Below are 13,402 nucleotides of genomic sequence, written 5' to 3'. Positions count from 1 at the left end.
CCCGCCCCAACAGGCCCGCCGGGACTTCTGACCCATCCAACCACCACCCCACTCCTTGTCCCCTGACCGCCCCCCTCCCTAACTATCCCCCCCCCCAGGACCCCACCCACTATCCAGCCCCCCCCGCTCCCTGTCTCCTGACCGCCCCCCAACCTCCACCCCATCCAACCGCCCCCTGCCCCTTATCCAACTCCACCCGCCCCACTACCACGCCGCTCAGAGTGGCAGGACAGGCTTATTGGAAAGCCTGGCAGGTAGGCAGGCACAAGCCGCATTGCCTGCGGGGCAGCATCGCTGCGGGAGAGGGGGGACAGCATTCCCGGCCGGGAACTCAAGGGCCGGGCAGGACGGTCCCGCGGGCCGGATGTGGCTCGTGGGCTGTAGTTTGCCCACCTCTGCTCTACTGGATGTACTTCTGTATCAGAGGATAGCAGCAGCATCAAGGACCTGCAGGAGGGCTTAACTAGGCAATCCTGAACTGCATTATAAAAGCAAAGGTTTTCATAAGGACAATATGAGACTTTCTGGTCGTGCATATCATTCTGCAGCTGCTCTGAAAGATTCTTTGACACTTGCTTTACTGACATGCATGCGTGCATACACCTTCCAGAGTTTCTCTCTCTTCCACAGCCTCATTCCTTACTTAGCTTGGGCTAGATTTTAGCATAGGGTATTCCACTAACTAACCTAGCATAGTCAATCTAGCAAGCCCAAGACTGCCAAGGCAGGCAACAGCCCAATGGCTGATGCAATCTGTTAGTGGTTTACCTATCAGGGACAGGAAGCAGACTTCCCGCTTTATTCTTATCTAATTCAAATGATAATCACAGGCAGATTATACAGAGAATTATTAGATCAGGTTGCCACTATGAGGCAGACATGAGTCACCAGGCTGCTTTTGTAACTCCACTTTCCACAGCTCTCTGCTTAGGCTCACAGTATCTGCAACCCTCCACTAGATCATCCTTATTCAGTTGTTTCCAAGGGGGGGGGGGAAAAAAGGGTTGTAGCCTATGGCCTAGAGTTCTCCTTTGTTAGCCATATAGGGCAAATTTGGTATGATGCCACAAAACCGTCACCACGCTGCCACCTACTGTCAAAGCAGCAGCAGCATGCAAGGTAATGACATGCCGACCTGCACGGGAGCACACCCTGTTGTGAGGGAGATAACCCTGCAAAACGCAGAGTGGGCAGCAAACCCCTGAAGGGCTGTAGATCAAGTCAGATGCTTGGAAAAGATGAACAATCAGCTTCTCTTCCTAATTTTTCTCATGCTCTCAAAGCGGCACATATTCTAAAGTATTCAAGCCATGGTACTGCAGGAAACGTTGCTTCAAATAACGTAAATCGGTCATTGCAGCTCCCTGGGCCTGAACACAACGTTCCTGGATACCAGGCGAGTTACAGCAAGGGCACTCAGTGTGTCGAGAAGTCCTGACTCCCAAAACTGAGGCCTGGAGATTACCTGCTCTCCAAATTTTATTGGGATCTCTAAGTCAAAGAACCTGTCCCCACCCCGCTTCCAAGCTCAGTTATGGGCTGATGGCTGAAAAGGAAAGGAAGGTCATTTAGTATCTTGTACAAACCTCCTGTTTTCTCTAGCCTTACCTTACAAAATAAGAACTGTTAGCTAAGCAAGCTCTTTATCGTGGCTTAACCCCAGAAAGGTGCGAAGCATAAGGAGACTGCATGCCAAGTGTAACCCACATAGCGGACGTGCCAGTTGCGTTGGACTGCGGGATCATGGGCGCGGTCTGTGCCAGCGCCAAACGGGGCAGAGGTGGGTGATGGACTGTAAAGGAGGGACGGGAAGTTTTGTGCTGAAGGGAAGCTAGCTTAATAGACAAAGAAGCATTAGCAGATTGGACAGAAGCAGCAGAAGAGGATGGTAAAAAAGCATCATTAGCTGGGATGGACGGCAAGTTCTGCAGGAGCGCAGGCTCAGAGTTAGAAGCGAGTAATGGAGGAGGAGGGGGTAATGAAACATTAGGAGGGGGTGGAGTAGGGGTATGAAAAACAGATTGCACTGGCGCTCTGTTCAGGTGTTGGGCAGCTCTGTTCTCACTGGATGTTACTAAGCTAGAGGAGGGGGACTGGAAGGATGACGTGCTGGCAACAGCCTGCAGAGGGTTTAAGCTTAGCATTGTGCTGCTAGAAACAGCACTGCTGCTGAAACTGGCTCCAAACTGATGAGAAGAGGAGGCAGAAGGCACCGCATGGTTAAAAATACCTGCAAACAGGAGAAAGAAACTCAGCTTCAGCAGATGGGCTTTGTACAGTCACAAGTGACAAGAGAAACCAACAAAAAGCCAAAAAAGCAAAATTATAGCAGTTACAGCCCCATACAAAATATGCAGCATGAAATAGCAGCAAGCAATGAGAGATAATGGTGCAGGCCAGGAAGTACAAGAGAGTCACTTACCTTCCTACTGCCAGCCTGTAAATGCCATGGGGAACAATGGCCAGACCCAAGAGAAAGCAGACCTTTTGATTCTACGCCACATGGGTAAGCTTTTGATGAGATTATCCAGTCACTAGAGTTCTTTACCTGAAGACTCAAATGACTGCTGTTCCCTCCTGCTTACCCACTTACAAGGCTGCAAAGGCAGAGAGTGTATGTCCAGCAAATCTAAAACGCTAAGAGGTGAGAGTTAGGATTTCCCAACATGGTGCATGAATGATTATGGGCAGGACCTGTCTTAACCTGCCAAGACTACAGGGTTAAAGGAAGATTCTTTCCTATCTGCTTCCACTAGTTTGTCTCATGAGAACAGCAGCACAGAATGCTAGAGGTCCACATGGCATTTGCCATTCCTGGCCCAGAAACACAGTCTTATCAGTCTCAGTTCAAGAGCCAGCAGAATCCTACACAAATCCCATCAGCATCTCATCTGAAAAGGATACAGATATGCAGCACGAACAAGGAAGAGGGAGAAAGAATCTTATGTCCTAATCTCAACCTTCACTGAAGCTGACAAGTCAGATATCCTTAACTATTCAGAGAGGGCAGCACGGCACGTTAAACCTTTAGACCTGCAGGGACACCTAAACTAGTTCCAGCATAGTGACAACTGACGCAACCGCGTGTTATGAAATCAGAACATCTAGGTGCATTCCCATTTCCTTTAATCTTAGTTCTATGTTCATCTAGCAGAAAGAAAGCTGATTATTCTATCAGTCGTGAGAGATGCAGGACAGAGTCAATCCAAGGTAGAGCTGCTCCACCTCCTGCAGAAGTGAAATGGTTTTGTACCTGGAGAGAGAAACAGCCACACTTTCCTCTAGCCTTGCCCTTATACCAGAGAAACAAAGTTCTGCCTACCTCCAACTGTTCCACCTGTAACCCCAGGAGAGAAGTTCCCCATAGCATGAGAGTTAGTCAGTCTGGTTGCAGCTGATGACACGTGGACCAGACTGGCAGCAGCTGGCATTGAATTAAATAAGGACTGCAATACTGAGGAGTTTGTGACCGAGTTGAGGTTTGCCTGCAAAGCCATGGGGCCCAGGGGGAACTGCGATGCAGTGGTCAATGTGTTTAAGAAAGGATGGTGCGTCTGAACAGAAGGTGCTGGGTTGCCTGCAGATGAGACACCAGTGGAAAGGCTTTTGCCATTAAGAAGGCCACCAGAAGATACAGCAGCAGCAGAAATGAAAAGGTTGTGGCCATTTTTAAACTCCACATCACGGTCCCGTCCTTTGCCGACCTTGCCATTGTGCTGCAAGGAACCTTTTTCAGAAGAAGCCCCTGGACGAATGGTTAATTCACTGATCTCTTTACTTTTGACTCCTGACCGGTTTAAGTCTTCTCCTTTCATGCTGCCTAGGCCTTCAAGCTGCCTCTTGTTCAAAAAGGGGTTTGTCTCCATAATCCCCACATCTTTGCTCCTCTGTGACTGAAAACCCAGAGAGGAGTTGAGGGTCGTCACATCTGAAGTCTTATGAGGAAGAGAAGCACCATCAATAAAGCTGTGTAAACCGATGTCTGTGGTCAGTCCACCGTTATACATGGATCCATTAACGGAGTTTGTATTGGGGCTGAGTCCGTCCGTCCCAGAGGAGGACATGGTGATGTTTTTCCTTGTGTGTGCTGCAAGTTTGGCATCGATGGCCATGCCATCCTCAGAGGACGGCCTAAAGGCAAACAGGGAATTCTGGCTCAGAGATGAAACAGCCTGCAATGGGCTATCTGTAGTTTTGGTCAGGTTGATGTCAGAAATTGGTGAAAAGGTAGACTTCCATTTACTGCTATTCATGTTCTCACTGGTTTGTGCTTGTCTCCTCCCAGCTAAACTGCCACCTAGTTTGGAAGAAGGGTTGCATGCATCAATGAACAATTCATTTAATCTTCAGTAAGCACAATCTGTCCAACAATTTACTCATTTTAATAGTTGATTCTCCTTTCTGAACACACAGGGAGAAAGTTCATAGCAGCTATTAATCCCTTTATGACCCTAGTTAAATGCATCTCAAAGGACTGATTAGGCTATTGGAAGAGCAGATTACATCAGCCTTCAATCAGACACACACCTAGCCAAAAATTGGCCAGGCATCCTTGTCTAGGAAAAAAGTAAAACCCTCTAAAATGCTTTATTCCACCCATAGTTTTATCCCAGGTGTGAAGAGTCAGGACTACAACCTGTGCCCATAAATTTAAAAGGGATTTTGAAGCAACCAACTACAAAGAGGTGGCCCCAAAGTTTGTAATGTGATTAAGGCAATCCCCTTAAGGATCTGTATTAGCACAGACCTCTGCTTTGAAAGGCATGTCTGCTATATGCCACAAGTTCTCTCCCAGGAAGCCTGCTTATCAATTGACAGTCTAAAAACTACAGGGCAGCAGGCATCACAATGCATTCGATGGTTAACATTCCCCAAACTTACCATTTTCAATAGTCTTCTGTGGAGATTTGCTTTCCAATGATATCGTTGCAATTTTCCTCTCAATTCTAGTAGAAAAGAAAAAGATTACTTACACAGTGCTTCTTGAAGTCTTGCTGTTACTGAGCTACCCCTATGACATACCTCTTGATTTTTGTGTTTCTGTGTCTGCCCAACTAATTTAAAAATGTACAATGCAAATTTACTAGTGCATTGTCTCTCAACCTTTCCAGGCTATTGTACCCATTTTAGGAGTCTGGTTTGTCTGACGTACCCCCAAGTTACATCGAATCTCAGATATCAGGGTTGGAAGGGACCTCACGAGGTCATCTGATCCAACCCCCTACTCAAAGCAGGACCAACACCAACTAAATCATCCCAGCCAGGGCTTTGTCAAGCCTGACCTTAAAAACCTCTAAGGAAGGAGATTCCACCACCTACTTAGGTAACCCATTCCAGGGCTTCACCACCCTCCTAATGAAAAAGTTTTTCTTAATATCCAACCTAAACCTCCCACACTGCAGCTTGAGACCATCGCTCCTTGTTCTTACACCTCACTTAAAAACTAGTTGCTTACATAATCAAACAAAAATAAGAACGGCCATATTGGGTCAGTCCAAAAGTCCATCTAGCCCAGTATCCTGTCTTCCAGCAGTGGCCAATGCCAGGTGCCCCAGAGGGAATGAACAGAGCATGTAACCATCAAGTGATCCATCCCATCGCCATTCCCAGCTTCTGGCAAACAGAGGTTAGGGACACCATCCCTGCCCAATCGCCATTGATGGACCTGTCCTCAAGGAACTTATCTAGTTCTTTTTTGAACCCTGTCATAGTCTTGGCCTTCACAACATCCTCTGGCAAAGAGTTCCACAGGTTGACTGTGCACTGTATAAAAAAAATGTCCTTTTGTTTGTCTTAAACCTGCTGCCTATTAATTTCATTTGGTGACCCCTAGTTCTTGTGTTATGAGAAGGAGTAAACAACAACTTTCTTATTTACTTTCTCCACACCCATCATGATTTTATAGACCTCTATCATATCCCCCCTTAGCCATCTCTTTTCCAAGCTGAAAGTCCTAGGGCTTTTTAATCTCTCCTCATACGGCAGCCGTTCCATACCCCTTATCATTTTTACTGACCTTTTCTGAACCTTTTCCAACTGCAATACATCTTTTTTGAGATGGGGCGACCACACCTGCACGCAGTATTCAAGATGTGGGCACACCATGGATTTATATACAGGCAATATGATATTTTCTGTCTTCTTATCTATCCCTTTCTTAACAATTCCCAACATTCTGTCACAGCACTCTATTACTGAAAAATTGCTTACTTTCTCATTTTTACCCTATAATTATAAAATAAATCAACGAATATAAATGTTGTACTTGCATTTCAGTGTATAGTATAGGTTTCAGAGTAGCAGCCATGTTAGTCTGTATTTGCAAAAGGAAAAGGAGTACTTGTGGCACCTTAGAGACTAACCAATTTATTTGAGCATAAGCTTTCGTGAGCTACAGCTCACTTCATCGGATGCATCTAATGAAGTGAGCTGTAGCTCACGAAAGCTTATGCTCAGATAAATTGGTTAGTCTCTAAGGTGCCACAAGTCCTCCTTTTCTTTTAGTGTATAGTATACAGAGTAGTATAAACAAGTCATTGTGTGTATGAAATTTTAGTTTGTACTGACTTTGCTAGTGCTTTTTATGTAGACTGTTGTAAGACTAGGCAAATACCTAGAAGACCTGTGTGTACCCCCAGGGATATGTGTAGCCCTGGCTGAGAACCACTGTACTAGTGGAATATATCCTTACCAAGAAATAAGCTACCAAAGACTCTGAACAGAGGTTGTGATGGAATTTTACCTACATACCAAGAATACTTATTCATGGAACTTTTCATTGCTTTTTTCCTTCCTCAGGCAGCCAGATTTACAGCACCTTTACTCTTAAAGTACTTCACATACACACAGAGCAATTACTACACTTTTTGTAGTATTTTTTTGCAAATTACTCTATGTTGTTAGGTGTTTAACAACATAGAGCAACATTACACAACACTTTGGAATAGGAAGTGAAGAACTCTGTATCAAGTTGAAACGGAAGTTGAAATTTTCTTAGCTAAAAATTACCCAAAAGGTGGGACTTGGTCAGGGTGCTGAAGTGAGCACTCCTGCAAAGTTTATGCTCATTCTTCCAAACAAAGCCACCCACTGCAAGCATTAAAAACCCAGCTAGGAGTAGGTTCCCTATGCTCATTCTGCTTTCCAACACCTTCACAGTTTATCAAGAGATGTTAGCTACTAAAGTACACAATATATATAATGCTGAAAACAAACTCTGGCTGACAAGCAGCATGAGTTAATGAGATAGATCTTTGTACTTGGAGAACTAACAGACCAGGCCTAGAGAGCTGCATCTTCAGATAGGGTGACCAGAAAGCAAATGTGAAAAATCGGGATGGGGGTGGAGGGTAAAAGAAGCCTATATAAGAAAAAGACCCAAAAATTGGGACTGTCCCTATAAAATCAGGACATCTGGTCACCCTATCTTCAGATCAGATGAAGCTGCTAACCGGACATCGACAGAGTTATATTCACCTGGTGCTATTGTGCTCATCTTCCGATCCCTGCTCTTCATCCGAAGTCAGTGGCGAGTAACGAACGCCGTTGGTCTGAATCAGGGGCTTCTCTTTTTTCAACACTGGAGGCTGGTCATTGTCCTGGTAGGGAAGAGGAGAGTTCTTCAGGGAGTTTTCAGGGGAGGAAATGGCCGTTATTTCTAAAGGCTGATTAATGTTATTGACCTGGGGTGGGAAGAAAAAAAATGTTAAAGATGAAAATATTCTTTTAGTAAAGAACTTCATAAGACACTATTCACGCACACTTGGCTTTCAGCTTTAAGACTAGCTTAGCGTTTAACACTAAAAGTCATGCTATGCTTCAGTGTCACAACCCTAAAATCCCTGCACAATGTTTGGCTGCCTTTCTGAGCTTTCATGGCTGAATACTTGACCCTGAAGATGATAAAATTAGACAGTTAAATGCATGAAAAAAGGGAAAGAACATTTCACCTCAAATATCAATTTTTGATGCCATGATGAATACAACCTACAGGTCTTCATTAGGAACATCTGCTGTGTGTTTTAAGATAACACTTACTGAATAGTATTTGCTTAAAGTCAATGGGACATAAGCACTCAAGTCACTTAATGAATGTATTTTAGACGGGGTAAAATTTTGATTTCACAAAAAGCAAACATGTTTCACGATCACTTGGAGAATCAGAATTATTTTGTTAAAGATTCTGTTTAATACTTAATAGAATTTTTTGAGGGGAAGGTAAGAGGACTTAGAAGATTCTGCAACTACATCTAAATTGATCATTGTAACTTTCAACAACCTGTTGGCTCTTAGAGGAACATGTTCACATGGGTTTTTATGCCATAGTCCAGAACACCAAAATTGTAACAATGTACAGTACTGACATGCCAAACATACCTACACTTAGCCGTAACTCCCATCATTCTTTTCCTTACCATTGAGTTTATATTAAGCGGTGAGCCTGAAGGCTGAGCAAAGAGTCCAGCCACAGTTGGTAAGGATTTGCGTTTAGGGGACACCCCAGAGTTCATGTTTAGATTCCCAGTGGAGGATCTCTTCCTTCGACCTCGTTTCTTCCCATCCTGCATGTATGCTTGGCCACAATCCATCCGAATGCTTGCAGTCAGGGGACTGTGCTTGTTAGAAGGAGACTGTTTTACACTTCCTGTACTAGGAGAGATTGTGAAGATGATTCTTCTCTTGGCCTCGTTCTCAGGATCTGAAAAGGCGGCATCAGGCTGAAGTTCCCCCTTTGTTCCTTCGGTAAACATCTTCTGAGCATCCACATACTGCAGAACCCCTACCATGCTCTGAGAGGCACCATTTAACTTGGGGCTTGCTGAGTGCTGGTGAGCCGGGGAGTTCTGCCCAGAGTTCCGTGACTGCATCATTAGCAAAGAAGGGTATTGTGGAGTGGAGCTCCGAGACCCTACCGAGTTAAACAAACTCCCGGAGTCGTCCACAGCTGCCTGATCAACACTATGGTTAAGGTGGGCTGGGCTGTTTGAAAGTGTTCCATTAACTGCCATGGAGCCAGAAGAATAAGAAAAACCTGTGGAAAGGGAAAGTCTCACTCAATAAAAGTAATGATGTATACCTGCCAGTGCTAAATTTCCGGGATATGTCTGAGTGTTCAACTATCCTAACTGGCAATTCTGGGAAAGCAATAACTCCTAGTCATCTGCATAATACTATGTACTGAACTCTGCAAGGCTGCCCATCATACAGTGAAGCCAAGAACATAGCTGCATGCATTGGTGAATTAAGTTAGATTTGTCAGTTCACTCTGCTCCCTTTTACGGACTCACAGAAGTTCATATATAACATGCAAGTGTCCTGCCTTTAACCCAATCTTTGTCACAACTCAAGTGCCTTCTCAGGATAAAATGCTCACCTTGGATTAGAACCCAAGAATCTCTCTGCTCCAGCCAACCACAAGTTTCCTTCCAAAGAGGCTGTCATCTGCACACCTAGCCCCATCCCATAGCTCAAACCAAAAGGAAGCAGGGAGAAAACTGTGGAAAACTTCAGGAAGTCAGGGGACTGAAGGAACCCATGTGGGAGTTGAGGAAAAGGGAAGTAATGAAGTTCAGTAAGTATCTGCAGCAATGCATCATGCATGGAATTTAGATAAGGCCTTCTTTCCTGGGATAGTTGGGACTAAGGGGAGCTGGGAACCCAATGTTACTCTACAGCACTGACTATAATTGGCTTCAGAGGGAGCTGCCTTCAACCCTTATCTGCTGAAAGGATGTTAATCACACAAAGCCCCTGAGGTTGGGGAGCACTGAGGAAGAATGACAGTGCAAGTCTGATGAGGATACAGCTGTGGAAGAGTGCTTCCTGCAGGCTATGCTGAAGAGGCACTCACTAGTCCTAAGAAGCCTGAATAAAGCGTCTCTGGGTGCTTTTTTGGGAAACGGCTCCTGCCTCTTGAATGGAGTGTAGGAGTGCAGTGGGTTTGCTAAGCTCCCTGTTGTTGAGAGTAGCAGACACAAAGTCAACAGCTGCCTTTCCAGACTACTGAAAAAGGCCTGACTCATTTCTCTTTGTGCCAGGGTTCCCTTTGGGAATGTTCTCAGATTACTGGGGAGCAACAGGATCCACCATAGCAGTACAGCTGGAGGTAGGATTTCCCCAAGGGTGGGGAGACCATCTGTTCCATCTTCTATTTGTGCTGATGAGAGGAAGAGCTAGAGGCAATGGTCTGCCAGCATTCCACACAGCAACTGCGGCTAGGAGAATCGGGAGGATAAGAGGGGCCACACACGGGCAAGCAGTTGGATGTGAGTAAATTCAATCTATACAGATGCTGGAAGAGAGCCTAAGGGGGACTTCTCGCACTGGATGGTCAAGACTGACCAACGGGAACACACTGCCCATCTTGGTTTGTGATTCTTTTGTCTGAACTGCCACACTCATATGTTTTCACTAATGAATGACCCTTCCCTTCTCTGTGTTTTTTCAGCCCTACTACATACACCCCCAATCCAGGTCCTTCTCCTTAACCCAGGAACATTCAATCTCTTGATATGAAACTGCACCATACATCCAGCTCTCTGAAGCACCAGGGGCTCTCAATCCCAAGTGCCCAAAAGCTCAAACACACATAATGAAGAGAGTTATTGCTAAGAGACATGGAGGCTCCGTAGAGAGGAGTTCATTACCTGAGGTAGCCAAAGCCAGTGACTTATTTCCAGCAGCATTGCTTACGCCATTATGAGAACTAGCACCATACTGTTTTTCAAGTGTTGACGACGAGTCTCGATTCTGATGAACTGGACTAGGTGTGCTTCTCTGGAGGAGGCGAAAAAACACAGGCACTTCAGTCCAGAAAGTTTGTTCAATAGCCGTTCATTTAACAGAACTCACGGGCGTTTGTAGGTTTGTGGCTTTAAATCCCTCTGGATTCCCTAAACCTTCTAGGCTTTGTCTATTTTCAGAAAATTGCAGTTTAACTCCAGGCTGCCCAAACCAAGGGCTGCATTGGCAACTTGCTGCATCTAGTTTCATGTAGCCTGCAGAGACGTCACGTCCCAGCATGTAACAATCTTCCCACCACGTAACAATCTTCCCACCACAACGCATCACGGCATGCTGGGACGTGACCTCTCTGCAGACCACACCTTCTGTATTAGCAGTGAGAGCCAGGCCCTGGGGACTGCACTGTAGGATCCCAGGGGCTTCATCTGATCATCTCCCGAAGCATCATTGTCCATGCACAAGGAATATTCCGCTCCCACCAAAAAAAAATCTAGCACCTGGAATAAAAATTACCGTCTCTGACCTCATATAGCTAGGAATGTATTGGTGCACAAATTAGAGTCCTGCAGTAATTCCAGAGCCTCGGTAGCCTTCCTGCTACTGTGTTGTAGCTTGTTTCTAGAATTGCTGGTTTCACATACAATGCCACATTTTCCAAAAGCACAAGGAAGTGCTTGGTTTGACAGGGTTCCCAGACTAAACTCAGGTGTTAGACAGGCCTGTAACCTGTGCTCACAAACCAGAGAGAGGAAAGGGACGGAAGTGATTCCTCTCCTTTGAGGAACAAAGGCTTAACTCAACAATGTGTACAATGGTTTACTCTTTGGTCCCATCAATGCCTGCAGCTATAACCAAGCCACAGATCTGTTTAGATTAGGGGACAAACCCACTGCAGCTACATCATAGTTAATAGTGATTGGTTAGACATGACCTCAGAGCATTCCACCACTGGGTTAGAGGTTTGTTCCATTCAAGGGTTAGCCCAGTTATGGGACACAGTTAGATCCCATCTACACTACAACTTTTATTATTTATATTGAGTTCGCATCTACAAGCCCATGTCATGGACCAGGATCCCAATGTGGTAGTGGCTGTACAAACACATCAAAGAGGGTCCCTCTGCCTTTGACTCAAGACAACTGTGTCGTAATGAGGTCCCTCGAACCATAGTTTTAGTGTAGATGGGAAAAGAAACAAAGAGCTTTATCGTACCCTCAGTTCATACACACAGCTCCCCTGAAATCAGTGAGAAGTGCACACAGACTGAAGGCCTGGTGTCATCCTGAGTATTTCTGTTCTCAAAATGCATCCATAATGAACAAGCCATCAGGAACACTAAAGAGAGCACCAGATTCCCACCTGATACAAGTCAGCATAGGCCCACTGAGTTCTTTGGAACTATCCCACACTACACCAGCTGAGGATCTGGCCCAGTGCATGTATGCACACATTGCGGGTGCTCACAGACTTCAGAATCAAGCTGTCCCTTTGCAAAACCAGTTATCAGCAAGGGATATTTCCCGAAAAAGGCACTAACTCCCAAGGGCAGCAATGTAATTCTATACCGATGCCACCTTCCTCCATTTTAAGAGATGTATCTGCCTGGAACTAAGACAACAGGGGCTCTCCAACACAACTGCAAGGCCTTTTGCTGCGAGAAGGAACATGGGGAGTCAGACTACGATACCCTCCAACTGCAGCTCGCTGTGGCATCTGTCTAATGATCCCTTATTCAGTTCATCAAAGAAAGAACCCCCTGTGAAAGAGTGCTAGAGCAGACCCAGCACTCTGGCCACTAAGATACTAGTTCTCCTCCCTGCCCCTGAATGGATTTAATTGGGGGGATGGATGCTTAATGGCTTAATTAGGCAGGAGGCTGTTGAGCTAATAAGAGCAATCAACCCATCAACTGGGAACAATTAAAGGACATGAAGGAAGTACAAGGGGGAGGCTGGCAGAAGCCATGGGATACATGATCTCAGGCTGGCGAGATCTTTCCCTCTCCCATGACGGAAAGCGGGCTACAGGGGGAAGTTTATGTCCAATTGTATGTTGCTGCACAAGGCTGTACTGGTGATCTGCTGGAGGGGACTCAAACACCACACTGGTGGTCACAAACTGGGAAGCATCCAGCCAGTTTGAGATGGTTCATGGGCTGAGAAAGGAGTCATTAACCCTCCTCTTTCCTCCACTACCATCCAGGTAGATTCCAAATCCATGCTTCCCACAGAAAGGTAGTGAATGCTCCTTAGTAATCTACTGGAATCCCCTTTGGCAGAAACACTGGTGGGAACTGGATGCCTTACATCCCTGCTCTGTCAAGCACTGATCCTCCCTCCCCCACTGTCCTTTTCATGCTCTTCCCCTTGGGAACACGCACCAGCATAAGTCTGCTGAGATCACAAAAAAAGAGTCCCAAAACATTTCCAGTTGTGAAAGCTGAAAAGTCAACACCACTGCAACAGCTCATGCTTGGCGTGTGACAATTTCAAAACACCGTGCAAACTCAACCTCAGCACCCACACGAGCTAGCCCCATTATACCAATGAGCAAACCAAGACAGACCTTCATTTGCCCGGTGTCACATAGGAAATCAATGGCGGAGCTGAAATTAGCACTTGGGATTCCTCACTCATAGGCCCATGTCCTACCCATTAGA

The 13,402-nt window shown here is 45.6% G+C and overlaps 1 protein-coding gene across 5 annotated transcripts in view; it reads right to left on the bottom strand.

The window, feature by feature from the left end:
- Positions 1–13,402, bottom strand: part of DOT1L (DOT1 like histone lysine methyltransferase) — a 104,449-nt gene that overhangs the window by 10,006 nt on the left and 81,041 nt on the right. For 3 of the 5 annotated variants that reach the window (XM_074939415.1, XM_074939416.1, XM_074939417.1), the window contains 6 exons: positions 10,647–10,776; positions 8,415–9,031; positions 7,477–7,682; positions 4,882–4,946; positions 3,323–4,297; positions 1,609–2,230 (listed from right to left, as the gene is read on the bottom strand). In XM_074939415.1, coding sequence (XP_074795516.1) covers positions 1,644–2,230; positions 3,323–4,297; positions 4,882–4,946; positions 7,477–7,682; positions 8,415–9,031; positions 10,647–10,776 — 2,580 coding nt within the window. In that variant the 3' untranslated portion in view covers positions 1,609–1,643. The remainder of the gene's footprint in view (positions 1–1,608; positions 2,231–3,322; positions 4,298–4,881; positions 4,947–7,476; positions 7,683–8,414; positions 9,032–10,646; positions 10,777–13,402) is intronic. The other 2 variants (XM_074939418.1, XM_074939419.1) reach the window with 2 other exon arrangements.

The sequence above is a fragment of the Natator depressus genome, chromosome 25, assembly GCF_965152275.1.
Source record: "Natator depressus isolate rNatDep1 chromosome 25, rNatDep2.hap1, whole genome shotgun sequence".
In the NCBI taxonomy this organism is placed as follows: domain Eukaryota; kingdom Metazoa; phylum Chordata; order Testudines; family Cheloniidae; genus Natator; species Natator depressus.
The sequence above is the reverse complement of the archived record's forward strand: the minus strand, read 5'-3'. Positions and strand labels throughout refer to the sequence as shown.